At 31.4% G+C, this 16,624-nt stretch overlaps 3 protein-coding genes across 3 annotated transcripts; all 3 read left to right on the forward strand.

Annotated features, from left to right (window-relative positions):
* The first annotated feature begins 179 nt into the window (after positions 1 to 179).
* LOC102595392 (uncharacterized) lies at positions 180 to 1,386 on the forward strand. Its single transcript, XM_006341892.2, has 4 exons — positions 180 to 320; positions 420 to 544; positions 638 to 738; positions 998 to 1,386. The coding sequence occupies exons 1-4, from the start codon at positions 269 to 271 to the stop codon at positions 1,143 to 1,145; spliced, it is 426 nt and encodes a 141-aa protein (XP_006341954.1). The 5' UTR covers positions 180 to 268; the 3' UTR covers positions 1,146 to 1,386.
* A 2,738-nt stretch (positions 1,387 to 4,124) lies between these two features.
* On the forward strand, positions 4,125 to 4,916 carry LOC102598115 (cyclin-L1-1-like). The gene has a single exon (XM_006342159.2). It carries the CDS (start codon positions 4,179 to 4,181, stop codon positions 4,902 to 4,904), a length of 726 nt encoding a protein of 241 aa, XP_006342221.1. The 5' UTR covers positions 4,125 to 4,178; the 3' UTR covers positions 4,905 to 4,916.
* Positions 4,917 to 9,712: 4,796 nt separating this feature from the next.
* LOC102596062 (isoflavone reductase-like protein) lies at positions 9,713 to 11,880 on the forward strand. The gene is given in 6 exon segments (XM_015306402.1): positions 9,713 to 9,980; positions 10,057 to 10,191; positions 10,743 to 10,980; positions 11,113 to 11,262; positions 11,265 to 11,309; positions 11,405 to 11,880. Coding segments are annotated over 6 exon segments (918 nt in total). The 5' UTR covers positions 9,713 to 9,797; the 3' UTR covers positions 11,572 to 11,880.
* The last annotated feature ends 4,744 nt before the right edge of the window (positions 11,881 to 16,624 follow it).

Genomic DNA, 16,624 nt, shown 5'->3' on the forward strand with positions numbered 1-16,624 from the left:
AACTTAACTCTTGAATCTGCGGGCTTGGAAACCGGTTTAGTATAAATTAATTAATCCTAATTTAATAATAAAATAGTGTTTTGTTTTTTGTTAGAGATAAGAGCAGCAATTTAAGGTAGGCCCCACCATAAACCAATTGTCTGTTTTCTCCTATCTCTATAAAATAGACTCAATTTTTCCACTAAATTTTCTTATAACAACTTGAGTGAAATTAATTGAAGTGTGTTAAGTTTAATTAAGAAGTTAATTAGCAAGAAAATAGATAATTATGGGTTCTCTTATGGCAGGTTGGGACTCTCCTGTTTCTGATCCTCAAGCTAGTAAGTTCATTTTAATTTTCATTTCTTTAATTAATGACAAATTATATTAGTCCTTTTATAATTTGTTTAATTTTTAACTTTTTTGGATTTAATTTATAGTGAAATTCCGAAAAAATAAGTCATTAACGAAGGGAGAGATAGATGCATATTGGAGATCCAAAAAACTAATAGAAGAAGAGCATCAAAAATATATCTCTACCTTATCCCCTCGAAGCCAAAATCAGGTACAGATTCAGAATTTTAAATTATAATTATTGAGTTCTGTCGAACTCGTAATATTATGGTGATTAATTTTTGGCTGTTTTAATTGGAGACAGGCAAATATTGTATTTGAGGAGGCAACTAAAACAGCGGAAGAAAGTCTTTCTAATTTGGAAAATCAGGAGAGTTTAGATCAACTAATCAAGAAAAATGGATGGTAATTAAACGTAATTGATTTATAGCTTTTTGATAATGATCTTTATTAGTAATTAACAAGATCGACTCATTAAGTTATTGCTATTAATTTAATTATCGATAAAGATTTTTTTTTATAGTAATATTAATGAAATGCTAATTATATATTGAGTGACACTTATATTATTACGACTAGATGATTGAAATTATTTTTAGTTGATTGATTACAAATAATAATATTTATTTACTTATATATAAAAAAAATTAATTTTTAATTGCAGGTGGATAAGTAGCAATTGGGCACATTTAAATGAGCCACCAGTGAAAGAACCAGAAGGTGCAGCTTACAAATACGTGTCACAATTTCACGTAGCCAACATGGCTACTGGATCCAACACTAATCCCGGTCCGACCGGAATCAACGCTTGAACTGTCGTTTGCCTTTTGACCGGTTGCTACTAAGTTTTTTTTTTTTTTTGGGTTAATTTCATTTTTTTATGACAGGCTACTTTTAATTTAATTTGTGAAAGTATTGCGTCTATGTATTTAAGTTAATATTTAGAGTTTGTAATAAGGCGTTGATGCTTGTAAAGTTGGGACATACATGTCGTTGTAACATATTTTTTTGTACTACCTACGACAAAGGTTAAAAGTATATTAGTATGATATATTTATTTGTTCGCGGGATTGTATGAAATCTAATTTTTTTTAATGTAAAATATAAATTTATGCATAGAATTTTATTAAAATTATGACAAGTAGTATATCTGGATTCATAATTTTATAAACACAAAGATTTAATACTAATTAATAACAATTGTAGTTAATACTCAAATAACTTTTTTAATGAGGGTACAAAACTTCAAATGACAAAATATAAGTATATTATGCATAGAAGTATTTTTTATTTTTTTTAGCCTACGAAACACTTTTTTCGGTTTTCATCAATTTCTCTTTCTATTTTAATTTTAATTGATTAGCTTCTTTTTTACATAAATTATAATCAATTTTTTTTTTTTCACGTAAGTTATGATCTAACGATCTTTTTATCACAATATTGATTCTTGACATAAATGTCAATTATGAGTTTGGAGCAATCTATCTCATCAGTTCAACTATTATTAGCTACCAAAAGAATTATGAGTTTGGAGCAATCTATCTCATCAATTCAACTATTACTAGCTACCAAAAGTTCATTATTAAGTTTTCATCTATTTCCTATTTTAGTTCTAATTAGTTGTCTTTTTTTAAAATGTGATTATGCGAACTACAATGTAACAATCTTTTCCACGCAAGTTACGATCTAGCGATCTTTATTACGTCACAATATTGATTCTCCACATAAATGTCAATTTTAAGTTTGGAGCAATCCATCTCATCAGTTCAACTATTACTAGCTACCAAAAGTTCATTATTCGATTTTCATTAATGTCTCTTTTGTCTCTTTCTAATTTTAATTTTAATTTTAATTAATTAGCTTCTTTTTTCACGCAAAGCTACGATCTAACGATCTTTTCTATGCAAGTTATGAACTAATCATCTTTTTGTCACGATATTGATTCTCGACATAAATATCAATTCTAAATTTAGCACAACTCATCTGTTCAGATCAACTATTACTAATTAACTACCAAAAATTCATTATTCGAATATATCCTCATCATCCACTTATCTCACACTTTCAAAGCAAATTTGAATTTCTTGCTTCATTTTCCTTCTTTCTATCTCAAGCCACTCATAATTTCAACCAAAAATAAAAAATAAAAAAGGTCGAGATCATGGTTTGGTGGGCTTTGTACCTAGCGCTCTACATGTGGATCATATTAACATATATTTCCATTTCCCATAACATCACTCAATTCCAATAACCTGCCTTAAATCTCACAATATTTATTTGTCCACTATATTATAAATAATTGTCTAATAATATTTGTTTAATTTAAAAAATCAAGAGATAATTACCTTTTTTGTATGGTTTACCTCTTTATTAAATATTATTCAACATCTAATACATTTTTAAAACATTAAATTTAATATATTCAAAAGGTAATGAAGTAATATTACTCCTATTATTTATTATTTCTTAAAGTATGTGTCAAGTCAATAATGAACCACTGTTGTTAGACAGAATTGTATCATTCTTATTTAAGGCTTCATTCATTTCTAAGTTACACCCCTATATCATTCACTATTTGGTCATGCATTACAAAATTGGCAAATTCCATATATGACCTTTTACCTAACCTATAGTTTCATATATGTTGAACAAGAAGTGAATTACCAACTACTAATTACCAACTCCATATATGACCTTTTACCTAACCTATAGTTTCATATATGTTGAACAAGAAGTGAATTACCAACTACTAATGAAAGTGAAATATGATAAATTGTATTTATGAAATGAAGTAAACACAGTACATTGTATTATTGTAATAATTAGAGAAATTAATTATTATAATCATCATGTGACGGGAAACATATACTCCCTCTGTTCCTAATTACTTGTCCACTTTTGAATTGACACACCTATTAAGAAAACAATAATTGACATAGCGAGTTTACCATTTTACCCCCATTAATTATGAAGTGGATGAATTAAAAACTTGAGATTTTCAAGAAGTTCTACCTTTTTCAAAGTAAAATTGAGGGTATAATAGGTAAAAAAAATTGTTCTTAATTTGTCAAAATGGACAAGTAATTAAGGATAACTAAAAAAGGAAACATGAACAAGTAATTAAGGACGGAGGGAGTAATAATTATTATATTCATATCCATGAAAACAATTATTGTAATCCTACTAAGACAGAGAATCAATTAGTATTATTTTAGTTCTATTCGAACAAGGAAGCCAAGTGTGTCGGAAAATAAGGGTAAAATATAATATAATTATCAAAATAATAATATGGAATTTTAAATAAATATTATTATAATAATATTTTATGTTAATACATAAATAATACTCAAGATATGTTGAGCACTGCACTAAAAAAACTATTTCAACAACGTGAAATATTTCAGAAAAGTCAAACAAGTCAAAAATTTAGCAAAAGTAATAGAGATTAGATTAGTGGCTAACTTTCGCATCAAGTAAATGTGATACTTGGTCACCAAGTTGGATGACTAGAAAAGTTACATGTAAAATATCTTACGCAAAGTAACTTTGATATAAATTTTTTTTTAAAATTATTATATTTAATTGTTTTAGGAAATAAATCAAGAGTAGGATTCTTAAGTAGTTTAAGATTCCTTACTAGTTTAGGATTTGTTATTTATGGTATTTACTCATTTATGTTTAATTAGGATTTGTCAATTCTAGTCCTAGTTTACTTTGGTGGTTAGTATTAGTATTATAAATAGAGATGCCTTATTACATGTACAAAAATACCAGAGTTGTACTCCTACCTACTGTTCCATTGTGAATATTGAATAACAAAAATACTACGTCTCTTGTTTTCAACAATGATTTACACGGCAATAGACACATTCTATGTAACAGAGGAGGAGCTTATAAACTCGCCTTCTCGAAAAGATGGAATCGATGAACTTACAGAAACAGCCTTACGAATTCATGGTTGTAATCTGATTCAAGAAAGCGGGATTTTGCTCAGATTACCTCAATCTGTAATGGCCACTGGACAAGTATTATTTCATCGATTTTATTGCAAGAAATCATTCGCAAATTTTAACAATGTGAAGATAGTTTCTGCTACTTGTATTTGGCTTGCATCAAAACTCGAAGAAATTCCAAGAAAAACTATACATGTATGTAACGTTTTCCGCAGAATGGAATGCAAGAGAGAAAACTCAGTTGAATGGAACTATATTGATTTGAAAACAGAGCTAATAATCGAAACAGAGATACATGTTTTGAGAGAGATTGGATTTATTTGTCATGTTGAACATCCACATAAATTTGTATCGATTTATATTGCGATTCTTGAAATTACATGTCCAGAATTGAAACAAGAAGCATGGAATCTTGCAAATGATAGTTTACGCACAACATTGTGTGTAAGATTTAAGAGTGAAATTGTAGCTTGTGGAGTTATATATGCTGCAGCTCGTAGATTTCAAGTGCCATTACCAGAGAATCCTCCTTGGTGGATAGCATTTGATGCAGTTAAGGATGGTATAGATGAAGTTTGTAGAGTTCTTGCTCATCTTTACCACAAATTTAGAATTTAAAATTTATGTGTTTCCGCGTTATTATATATTTGATAATTTTTTAAATATAAATAACTGTTCCTTGGAAACCCACTTGAACTTGAATTTTTATGAGCAATTTTCACATATAACAAACATAAAAATCATATTTGTATGTTATAACTATAGTTTGCATAATTGCGCTCTATAACAAATTTTATGTTTGTTATGGGACTTTTGATTTGTATAATTCGCTACAAACATCCAATTTTATACAAATTGTCCAGTTTTGTATAAATTCATTTATACATTGTAATTTGTATAGTAAGATTTGTATTTGTATAATTATAAGTGTATAGGACGAAAATATATGTATTTGTATTTGTATATACACTTTTCTCTCGCTTTATACAAACACAAACACATTTTATACCGAAATGTATAAAATGACTAATTGTATACTGAAAATGACTAATTGTATACCGAATCAGATGGCAAAAAAAGGGGATGTTTGCTGCGAATAGGGGTGTTCACGGTTTGGTTTGGGTCGGTTATTGGTCAAAACCAAAACCAAACCAACTTAATCGATTTTAAAATTATCAAAACCAAACCAAACCAAATATAATATACATTTATTGGTTTGGTTGTTTTCGGTTTTTGTTTGGTTTGGTTCGGTTATTTGGTTATTAACCATACATAAAAATAAAATAAACAATTCATTCAAAACGTGAAAAAGTGACAACAATCCACTCAAATAAAAAAATAGTTAGAATGACTGGCATTACAGAACTTTCGATCAGTGAATTTACTGAATAAAACTTCAAAATTCACTATTTTGGCATAGAAGGAAGAGACAATGACATTTTTAGTCCCACAAAGAATTTTCATAGACACTCATATACATGAAACCAATAAGAAAAATGTTCTCACCTTGGACATTTTTTCTTTCATAAGTAAATTATAAAAATAATTTTTGATGAAACATATATAAAATCTTTAAAATTGTTTATGAATATAATATATTATGTATGTATAATAATAAAATTTATGTATATAACTTGTTGGTTCGGTTCGGTTATTTCTTCGATTTTTTTCGAACAAAATAATAATAAAATTTATGTATATAACTTGTTGGTTCGGTTCGGTTATTTCTTCGATTTTTTCCGAACAAAGCCATAACCAAACCAAATACTATCGGTTCTTAACAATCTAAAACCAAACCAAACCAAAACACAAATTAAATTGGTTCATTTAATCGGTTTGATTTGGTTTTTCGGTTTGGATCGGTTTTTATTCAAACCATGAACACCCTTAGTTGCGAATTACAATTAAAATAAACTATGGCTATAACATTTAATTTGAATTAATATTTTGCTATTTCATACAATTTTCCCAATTTGTTAGGGATAAGGCATAAGTACCCCTTCAACTATGGACGAAATCTCAGCGACATACCTTAACTATGCATGAGTCCTATTACCCCCTGAATTATTTTAAAGTGTAATAAACACACCCTAAAACTTCTATAATCACTCACATGAAGGGAGGTGTCTTACACTCGCCTCCACATCATCCTTACGTCAGCGCCACGTCATCAAATTGTCAGATTTTAAAAAAAATAAAAAATCCATGTTATTTAATTCATTATTCTTCATTACCGCCAATGTTTTCTCACTCAAATACTATTTGGGCAAGATGAAGTAAAGGACAATTGAAGTTGAAAGAAATAAGAAGAAGATGATGTATTATCTGTACTAAGTAATTGTGAAAATGTGCAATTGAAACTGGACACATGTTCATATTAGTCAGATTTTAATATTTTTTTTGTCTCTCACATGCCTCCAAGAGAGTGAGCACACTCTCTGTGCCACCTCAGCGTTGAAGGGCATATTTATTGCATTTAAAACAATTCAAGGGGGTAATAGGACCCATATATAGTTAAGATGTGTTGCTGGATTTCGTCCCTAGTTGAAGGGGGTACTTATGTCTTATCCCCAATTTTATTTGGAGTAATGCTAAATGGCCAGAATTTGGCCAGAAATTTTAAAAGTCTATAATATCTTTTTTATTTTAAAATAAACTGATCTTCTTTCCATTTTTTAATTAAAAGGTATTAAAGTTAAAAAGGTAAAATTATTCATAAAGATAAAATGACATAGCGTGAAATATGTTATTTTACCATTCTGACCAACTTCTGGCTAAATTTTCTGAAAAAAAGATTTTTCCTTTTAAATATGTGTTTATGTATTTAAGTTAATATTTGGAGTTGGTATTAAGGTGTTGGTGCTTGTATTGTTGGGACATTTTTTAAATATTTTTTTTGGTAAACAGAAAAGGAAAAGGGGATTACAGTACGGAAAATCGAACCCTCACCGAGAAGCTCAATAATGTTAGAATATACATGTCATTGTAACATATATTTTCCTGCTACCTAATGACAAAAGGTTAAAAATATACTCCCTCTGTCCACTTTTATTTGTCATGTTGCGCTTTTCGAAAGTCAATTTGACTTATTTTCAAAGTTAAATTAGATTATATTAATTCGATTTTTAAACAAAAAATTTAGATATTCAAAAACTATATGAAAAGTACTATACATTGCAATTTTTTACATATCAATATGAAGATTAAATATATCCTAAAATGTTAGTCAAAGTTTTTAAAGTTTGACTCTAAAAATGGAAAGTATGACAATTAATAGTGGACGGAGGGAGTAGTATTTGGATGATATAATTTTATTAGATCTAATTCCTTTAATGTAGAATATAATTTTATCCATAGAATTTTATTAAAATTATGACAAGTAGTATATCTGGATTCATAATGTCATACGCACAAAGATTTAATACTAATAACAATTGTAATTAATACTCAAATAATCTTTTAATGAGGGTACAAAACTTTTAAATGACAAAATATTAACACTCTGTTTGGATCATTGTTATCCATTGTTTCATAATGTATTTGTATTGTATTGTACTCTATTGTACTCTATTGTATGGTAGATACAATGTTTGGCTAGACTGTATTGTTTGTTGCTGTTTAATAGCATTTTTATTATTTGGTTTGACTGAATCATATTGTATTGTAATTTATAAATTTACTAAAATATCCTTAATTATTCTAGGGTAGGAAGTTTGATTAGAATTAAATAATATAAGGTAAAGGCTAAAATAGTATTATGAAATATTATGTAAAGATATAATTGGAAAAAGAAATTAAGTAACAATGGAAACACACCAAATTGGTTGTTCCATAAAATGGGGATTTTCATTGTTACGTAGCAACGGAATTTAACAATATAATACAATACATTTTAAGTAACAATCAAAACAAACATTGTAGGTATAGTAACGATACAATACAATACAATGGGTAACAATGATCCAAACATAGTGTAAAGGTTGGGTCGAGTGTTTTTTTTGTTTGCCTATGAAACACATTTTTCAGTCTCTAATTTTAATTGCTTAGCTTGTTTTTTCACGTAAGTTATACTCAATTAATCTTTTTCACATAATAACGATCTTTTTAACACGATAATGATTCTTGACATAAATGTCAATTATGAATTTGGAGCAACCCATCTCACCAGTTCAACTATTATTAGCTACCAAAAGTTCATTATTCAGTTTTCATAAAAAAAAAGTCATCTGTTTCCTATTTTAGTTCTAGTTAATTCGCTTTTTTTTTTTAATGCGAACTACAATCTAACGATCTTTATTACGTCATGATATTTGATTCTCAACATAAATGTCAATTTTAAGTTTGGTGCAATCTGTCTCATGAGTTCAACTATTACTAGCTACCAAAAGTTCATTATTCAATTTTCACTAATGTCTCTTTTGCCTCTTTCCAATTTTAATTCTAATTAATTAGCTTCTTTTATTTCCATCTCAAGTCACTCACATTTTCAACCAAAAACAAAAATAAAAAAGGTCGAGATCATGGTTTTGTGGGGTTTGTACCTAGGGCTCTACATATGAAACATATTCACCTATATTTCCATTTCTCATAACACCACTCAATTCAATTATTATCATAAAAAAAAGGTGGAGATCATGGTTTTGTAGGGTCTGTACCTAGTGCTCTACAGATCATATTCAACTATATTTCCATTTCTCACAACATCACTCAATTCAATTATTATCATCCTTTATTCATTTCTAAGTTACACCCTATATTCATGATCACTATTTGGTCATGCATTACAAAATTGGCAAATTTCATATATGACCTTTTACCTAACCTATAGTTTCATATATGTTGAACAATAAGTGAATAACCAATTATGAAAGTGAAATATGATAAATTGTATATATGAAATGAAGTATAGTAATTTGTATTTACAATAGCTATGTAATTGTTATAATTAGGAAATAAATTATTACAATCATGATGTGGTTGAGAAAATATATTTTACTTCAAAAGAATTGAACAATTCTTTTTGCAAATTCCTGATCAAACTTAAATTATTTTTCTAGAAAAACGAAATGTTTTGTAATCTGATCCAAGAGAGCGGGATTTTACTCAAACTACCTCAATCTGTAATGGCCACTGGTCACGTTTGTAGAGTTCTTGTTCATCTTTACGCTCTACCAAAAGCACAAACCTTGTTACATACACTCAGAGACGAATCTACTATTTAAAATTTATAAATACAAAATACCACTAAATTTTATTGACTATAAATAGTAGACAAATAAAAATAGACGAAGAGTATCAGTCTAGTAGGTTGATGCACCTCAAAGGAAGCAAATACAATATTCATAAAGAGTGTTAGTTGGAACAGCAAGGTCATTTTGGTAATTACAGCTCCCTACCTCATTGTATAAAATGATGTTGCCTTAGCATACTTTATACCCAAAACAACACAACTAAATTCTTGAGAAAGTTCTTTAATTTCAACTCAAAATCTTTAACTTTTATTTTTATCAAATGGCTGATAAAAGCAAAATTCTGATCATTGGAGGAACAGGGTATATTGGTAAATTTGTAGTTGAGGCTAGTACAAAATCTGGACACCCAACTTTTGCTTTAGTTAGAGAGACCACAGTTTCTGATCCTGTTAAGGGCAAAATTGTTGAGAATTTCAAGAATTTGGGTGTCACTATTATTAATGTATGTATATTATATGGTGCATTTGTTAATAAATTGTATATGCAAGTATATTTTAGTTTCTTGTTTTTTTGAACAGGGTGATTTGTATGATCATGAGAGTTTGTTGAAGGCTATAAAACAAGTGGATGTGGTGATATCAACTGTTGGTGCAATGCAATTGGCTGATCAAATTAAGATCATTGATGCTATCAAAGAAGCTGGCAATATTAAGGTTAGTTGCTTCTTGTTTTTCATAAGGGGCTTTGAACTCGAGACCTTTGGTTAAGGGTGTAACATGAGACAGAGGGGATAATGGAAATACTAGATTCTAACTTATACCATTCTCAAAGGAGTAGTATGTGGATCTTGATTATAGTAATTTTTGATAAAATTCTTGAATTTATAGATCACATTTGAATTAGAGAATTTGGACTATCAAAGGGATGTTGAATCTGTGTTGCTCAGATTCTTCAATGATGTTGATTGATGGTTGACTAGTGTATTTTTGGAGGATCCAACATAGGTGTAGCAACATATTTGGAGAGTCCGAGCAACATAGTGTCTCATTGATTAAAGGCATAAAATGAGTTAGATTGCTAACTGTTAACATGGACAAGTGGTCTAGTGGAACATCTTGATCTGCATTGCCAAGTGTATGACAGAAGTATGCATCAACTTCGCGTAAATGTTTCAATTTTAGAAGAACATTTCACTAGAGAAACTGAACATGATTAAGAAAATGTGTTCACAAAGCTAAATTATCTTGTGCTAAGTTTTTTTTAGAGATTCTTCCCTTCGGAGTTTGGTATGGATGTCGATAAGATCAATGCTGTGGAGCCAGCAAAGTCTACATTTGCTGTGAAAGTCCAAATCCGAAGAGCTATTGAGGCTGCAGAAATTCCCTATACTTATGTCTCATGTAACTGTTTTGCTGGTTATTTCTTACCAACTTTGGTCCAGCCAGGAGCCACTACTCCTCCTCGAGACAAAGTCATCATTCCGGGAGATGGAAATGTTAAGGGTAAGTTGAAAAATATTCCTAATGTGGCGAATCCATTGATTTGAATGTGGTACGCGTGCCAACAGAACAAGTTCATGACAAAATGTCTCATTTTTGTATACTTTTTTTCTGCTTTGTTCTGTTTGTCTGCAGCTGTATTCAACGAAGAACATGACATTGGCACCTACTCCATTAAGGCTGTTGATGACCCGAGAACGTTGAACAAGACCCTTTACATCAGGCCTCCCAAGAACACCTTATCGTTCAACGAGCTTGTGGCTATATGGGAGAAACTGATTGGTAAAAGAAAATCTACGTTCCAGAGGAGCAAATTCTCAAAGACATCCAGAGTCAGTAATCTTTATATCATTTCATTTTTAGTCAAGACTCTTTCTTTCAATTTAACATAGGTAATCCTGACATTGTATATTGCATACTGCTGCAGCATCTCCAATGCCAATTAATATCATACTCGCAATCAACCACTCAACATTCGTGAAAGGTGATCAAACCAATTTTGAGATAGAGCCATCGTTTGGGGTTGAGGCCTCGGAACTTTATCCAGATGTTAAGTACACCACCGTGGAGGAGTACCTAGGTCACTTTGTCTAAACCACACATTTGATGTCTTCGATCACTCGAATAAACTGTTAGATGATGAGTGTTGTTAGACATTTTCTGGAAGTATGAGTGCCTGTTAACTATGTCATCGGAGACACATTGAATGGTATGTTTTAAGTCTGTTTTTCCTGTCCATACTGAGTAGTACTATAATGAAACGACAGAAAATGGAAGATATTCGTGTCTTTTTGCTTTTTGCATTGTTGCTCTACCATCTTGTACCAGATTTTAAGGTGTGATGTAATATGAAAGAGTCTTGTTGTCAATAAAGATCAATCAAAGAGGACTCTCTACTGTTTATACATGAGGCTCACTCATTTCAGTTTTCTCGAGCTCTCTTATGAGTTCAAGTATCGTATGGAACATAATCAACGGATCGTTTGCCTTGAAATCTAAAGAATTCCGTTAGGAACCTATGTAATAGTATCCCGATAAAATAGCTGATGAGCGGATACATAGTGATTGGAAAATATTGTCAATTTGGTATGATGATTTTAAATTACGAGTTACTACCCTACCAATCTAACATTATCATTCATGCTTTAGTCATACTCCAAGAAATCCCTCTGCTTTTTCTCTACTAGTTAGGTAAACTTTCCAACTTCACCTAACTTTTGTTAGGAAGAATATGCTTCTTTATTCTAGAATGGATCATGATGCTTTCTTAAGTAAAGTGGGGATCTTTACACGAATAGCTGAGCAGATTTACTGTTTATTTTCTTTAGTCAATATACATAAATTATACACGATCATACACATATTATACATAAATTACACATCCACCATTATTGTTTGTTATATGAGAAAGGTAAGTACAAATGAAAAAAAAAGTTGAATAGAATAAAAAGAATTGACTAATTGCTTATGTACTATAATAAATGGAATTGTTGTTGTACCTTCTGTAGATATATAAATATATACACAAATCATATTTTGTCCATCCATCCCTTGCCAAAATAATGCAAGAAGGACCACCATGTCTCAAATGCCCAAGTGGGGTTACCTTTTAACAATTTGGGAAAATAATGGTACTCAATTTCTTGAACCAAAATGAAGTTTTTCACTCTTCATTATTGACCCTATGTACACCTTATAAACTATGTTGCTCGGATCCTCCATAAATGTCACTCGTATCTGTATCAGATCCCCCAAACATACACTACTTTTAAAGGAACTGACAAAGGTACGACCATATTTTTGAAGTATCCGAGCAAAATAGCTTAACAACATTTTCATCTCCCATAGCCTTGTCGTCCATGTGTAGCTCCCTCCTTGGCAACAACCCCATCATTTTCCCTGCCTTTAGCTCACCTGCAAAAACAGACTAATTGTAACGCCTAGTTATTCGAAAGAACTAGAATTAGAAAGAAACCGTTTTTGGAAATAATCAAATTTGGAAAGTTTGACAAATTAAACTAAGTATGAGTTTGGGTCAACTTCAAACGACCATAACACATAGCACAAAATAATTTAGGTGGGCTACAAGATATCAAATTAAAGGTCTTCGAATTATCTTTCCAACGCCACCGAGTTTGCTAGTTTTTGAGTTCGCATGAGGGAGATATGCCCGTTTGAAGTCAGGCTGTCAGAATAAGGAAAGTCACCCGGATTTTAGAAGGGTATTTTGGTCTTTTCATTACCCAATTAATTAAATTCTTTTTTAGTAGTTTAATTGGGGTCTAAACTGATTTGGTTCAGTTTACGCTTCATAAAAATTACGCTAGGGTTTTGAGAGAAGAGAAAAGAGGAGAAGAAGCCAATGATTTGTCGCGTTCTTGAAGTTTAGCTTGTGGATTTCACCAAGGGTTAATCCCTACAAGGTATGTGAGATCACATAGCGTTGGGTTCGTTCACCTAATCACCAATCATGATTCAATTTAGCGTAATTATGTTATTGAAAGAATAGTTTATGAGTTATTGAGGAGTTTCATTAAAAGTTTCGTTTGAATCTTGATTGTTGAAGTTTTGAGGAGTTCTTGAGTTAATTGTATGAGATCTAAGGTTGTTTTTGAGTAGATTCTTGTATACTTTGGTTGTGTATTCGAATCTAAGTATTTAGGAAAGAAACCAATCTAATCTGGGAGGCTTAGAGTTGAAAAATAAGCAAGAAAAGTTAGGGATTTTTTGGGCTGGGCATAGGGCGTTATGCTACTCAGAGCGCCCCAAGACAGAGTCTGTGGGTTGGGCACTGGGGCGCCGCGCCACTTAGTGCACCATAACCCAGACTCTGTAGTTCAGGGTCTGGCGCCCGACGCCACTCAGTATGCCAGGTCGCCAGATCCTCTACCCTTTCCCACTTCTTTCAGTTTGAGTTCCCTTGAATCGTACCTATGTTTTCTAGTTGATTTCTACACTTTAAGGTACGTCTAAACATCATGAGATCAGAAACCTTGAATCCATAATTCAAATTCAAGGAAAGTTAAGAGTCGAGTCAAAAGAGTTCTTAGAGTCTTTCAAAAGTCTTTTACATTTGTTCTAAAACATGTTTTAAAGACTTGAGCAGTGAGTTGAGTAAGAGTAAGAGTGAAGTTCATTTCTTCAAAAGATTATAAGGGAACTAAGTATTCCCAAGAGTTAAAATGTTTTCACATTTAAACAAGAGAGGAAACACCGATTTCCAAGAGAGGAAACATTGAATTCCAAGAGAGCCTTTGAGCTAGTTTTTAAGCAATAATCTCAAACCACAGAAAAAGTTATGTTTTTAAATAAACGAGCTAGTATATTTTGGGAGTCGTATTGAGCACCGATTTGGGGACAACTATGAATTTAGATAATTCAAATGTCTCCAAAAACGTGTAGCCAACATGGGTAGACAAGGGTCATACTTTTTAGATGATTCATTGATGCTTTTAGCATACACTAGTGGATCTACTTAGTGAATAAGATTATATACCCCCGGCAAGGTATAAGACGACACTGGCATCGTGAGGCAAAACGATGTACCATCGGTTAAGCTCATAAAGATGGTTGTCGATTAGACAAACTCCCACAAAGATATTTTGTATTCTTATATAAAATGATGCAGACCAAATGACATCAGTACATCAAATGTACGAGCATGCAAGGGAAATTCTAAAACAAAACATAAGCTTGAACTGGAACTGAATGAAACACTTACCTCGTCTCAACTTTACTCAACTCATTTCAATATAAAGTAGTAAATAGATGTAGTATAAAGAAAAAACTTTAAACAATAAACAACAACTCAATGTATTAGAAAATACAATATAAATTTTATGTGTATATATAAAGATACAAAATAACTCGGTAGGAGATTCTCTATCGACAACCATCACTATGAGTTATGTGATGATACGTCTTGCCGTACACTGCTAGGACCGTCATATACCTTGTCGGGGGTATAGAACCTACTACTAAGTGGATCCACTAGTCTATACTAAAAGCATTAAGGAATCATCTAAAAAGTATGACCCTTTTCTACCCATGTTGGCTACACGATTTATGGAGACTTTGAATTATCTGAATTCAAACTCGTCCCTAAATTGGTGCTCAATACTACTCCCAAAATGTAACTAGCTCATATGTTTATAAACATAACTCTTTCTGTGGTTTGAGATTATTACTCAAAAACTGCCTCAAAAGCTCTCTTGGAAATCGGTATTTCCTCTCTTGTTTAAATGTGAAAACATTTACTCCTTGGGAATACTTAGTTCCCATATAATCTTTTGAAGAAAAGAACTTCACTCTTACTCTTACTCAACTCAATGTTCAAGTCTTAAAACAAGTTTAAAACAATTGTAAAAGACTTTTGAAATGACTCGAAGAACTCACAAGACTTGACTCTTAACTCTACCTTGAATTTGAATTATGAATTCAAGATTATGATTTGTGATAAGAAGGATATCGTGATGATTAAAGGTGTTTTTAGATAGTTAATAATGAGAAACGGTAAAAAAAACACTGTCTGGGGCGTCGCGCCTGCCAGAGCACCACAAAAACTTCTCTGAAGTTTGGCCTCTGGCATGTCGCGCCAGTCAAACTTCTCTGAAGTTTGAGGGCTGGAGCCCCGCGCCTCTCAGAGCGCCAGGGATGCCAGTTCTCCCCATTCGTTCCCCACCTTTTAGTACTTGTTCCTAAGTGATGTACCTATGTTTCCTAGTCGATTCTAACACTCTAAAGTACATCTAAACATCATGAAATCATCCATAAACATGAGATCATGACCTTGAATCCATAATCCAATTCAAGGAAAGCTATGATTAAAGTCAAAGAAGTTAAGAAGCAAGTCAAAGCAAAGTTTTCTTAAAGTTTTTCAAGAGTCTTTATTAAACGTTTAAACTTCGTTTTAAGGCTCAAGTTTCAAGTTAAGCAAAGAGTAAGGAGTTGAATTCATTTCTCAAAAGTTATTAGGGAACTAAGTATTCCTAAGGAAGTTTATAAATGTTTTCACATTTGAGCAAGTAAGGAACTATGATTTCTAAAAGAGCCTTTGGGCTAGTTTTCAGTAAAGGGAACATCGATTCCAAGAGAGCCTTTGGGCTAAACTTTGAGCAATTATCTCAAACTAAAGAAAGAGGTGTTTAATACACATATGAACTAAAGTATATTTTTGGAGTAGTATTGAGCACCGAATTGGGGACGCGAGTTCATATTAACTAAACTCTCCATAAGAACCATGTAGCCATCATGGGATTTAATAGGTCATACTTTTTAGATGATCACGTAAGTTAAGCTAGTGGATCCACTAAGCTAAGTAAGGTCCTATACCATGGCAAGGTATAGGATGGTCCTTGGCAACATGAGGTAAAACGTTGTATCATCACTAGGGCTCATAGTGGTGGTTGTCGGTTAAAGAATCTCTCACTAAAGTTATATTACTTTTATATATAAGTAAAGTTGAATTTTTTATTGCTCTATCTTTAACGAACTAAGTTGTTTACACTGTTTTACAAGCTTTATATATATATTGCATGTGTCTTATTGCTTTATATTGAGTTCAGTTGTTCATGAGTTGTACAGAGCCAAGGTAAGTGTTCCACTTCACTCTTTTCAAGCTTAAGTTGTTGTTTATCTTTTCAACTCG

This window comes from Solanum tuberosum, unplaced genomic scaffold, assembly GCF_000226075.1.
Source record: "Solanum tuberosum cultivar DM 1-3 516 R44 unplaced genomic scaffold, SolTub_3.0 scf00032, whole genome shotgun sequence".
Lineage (NCBI taxonomy): Eukaryota > Viridiplantae > Streptophyta > Magnoliopsida > Solanales > Solanaceae > Solanum > Solanum tuberosum.

Coding starts and splice junctions, on each gene's coding strand:
- LOC102595392 (XM_006341892.2), top strand. CDS start 269: ATGGGTTCTCTTATGGCAGGTTGGGACTCTCCTGTTTCTGATCCTCAA. Junction 321..419: donor TGTTTCTGATCCTCAAGCTA/GTAAGTTCATTT, acceptor TTTAATTTATAG/TGAAATTCCGAAAAAATAAG. Junction 739..997: donor CTAATCAAGAAAAATGGATG/GTAATTAAACGT, acceptor TTTTAATTGCAG/GTGGATAAGTAGCAATTGGG.
- LOC102598115 (XM_006342159.2), top strand. CDS start 4,179: ATGATTTACACGGCAATAGACACATTCTATGTAACAGAGGAGGAGCTT.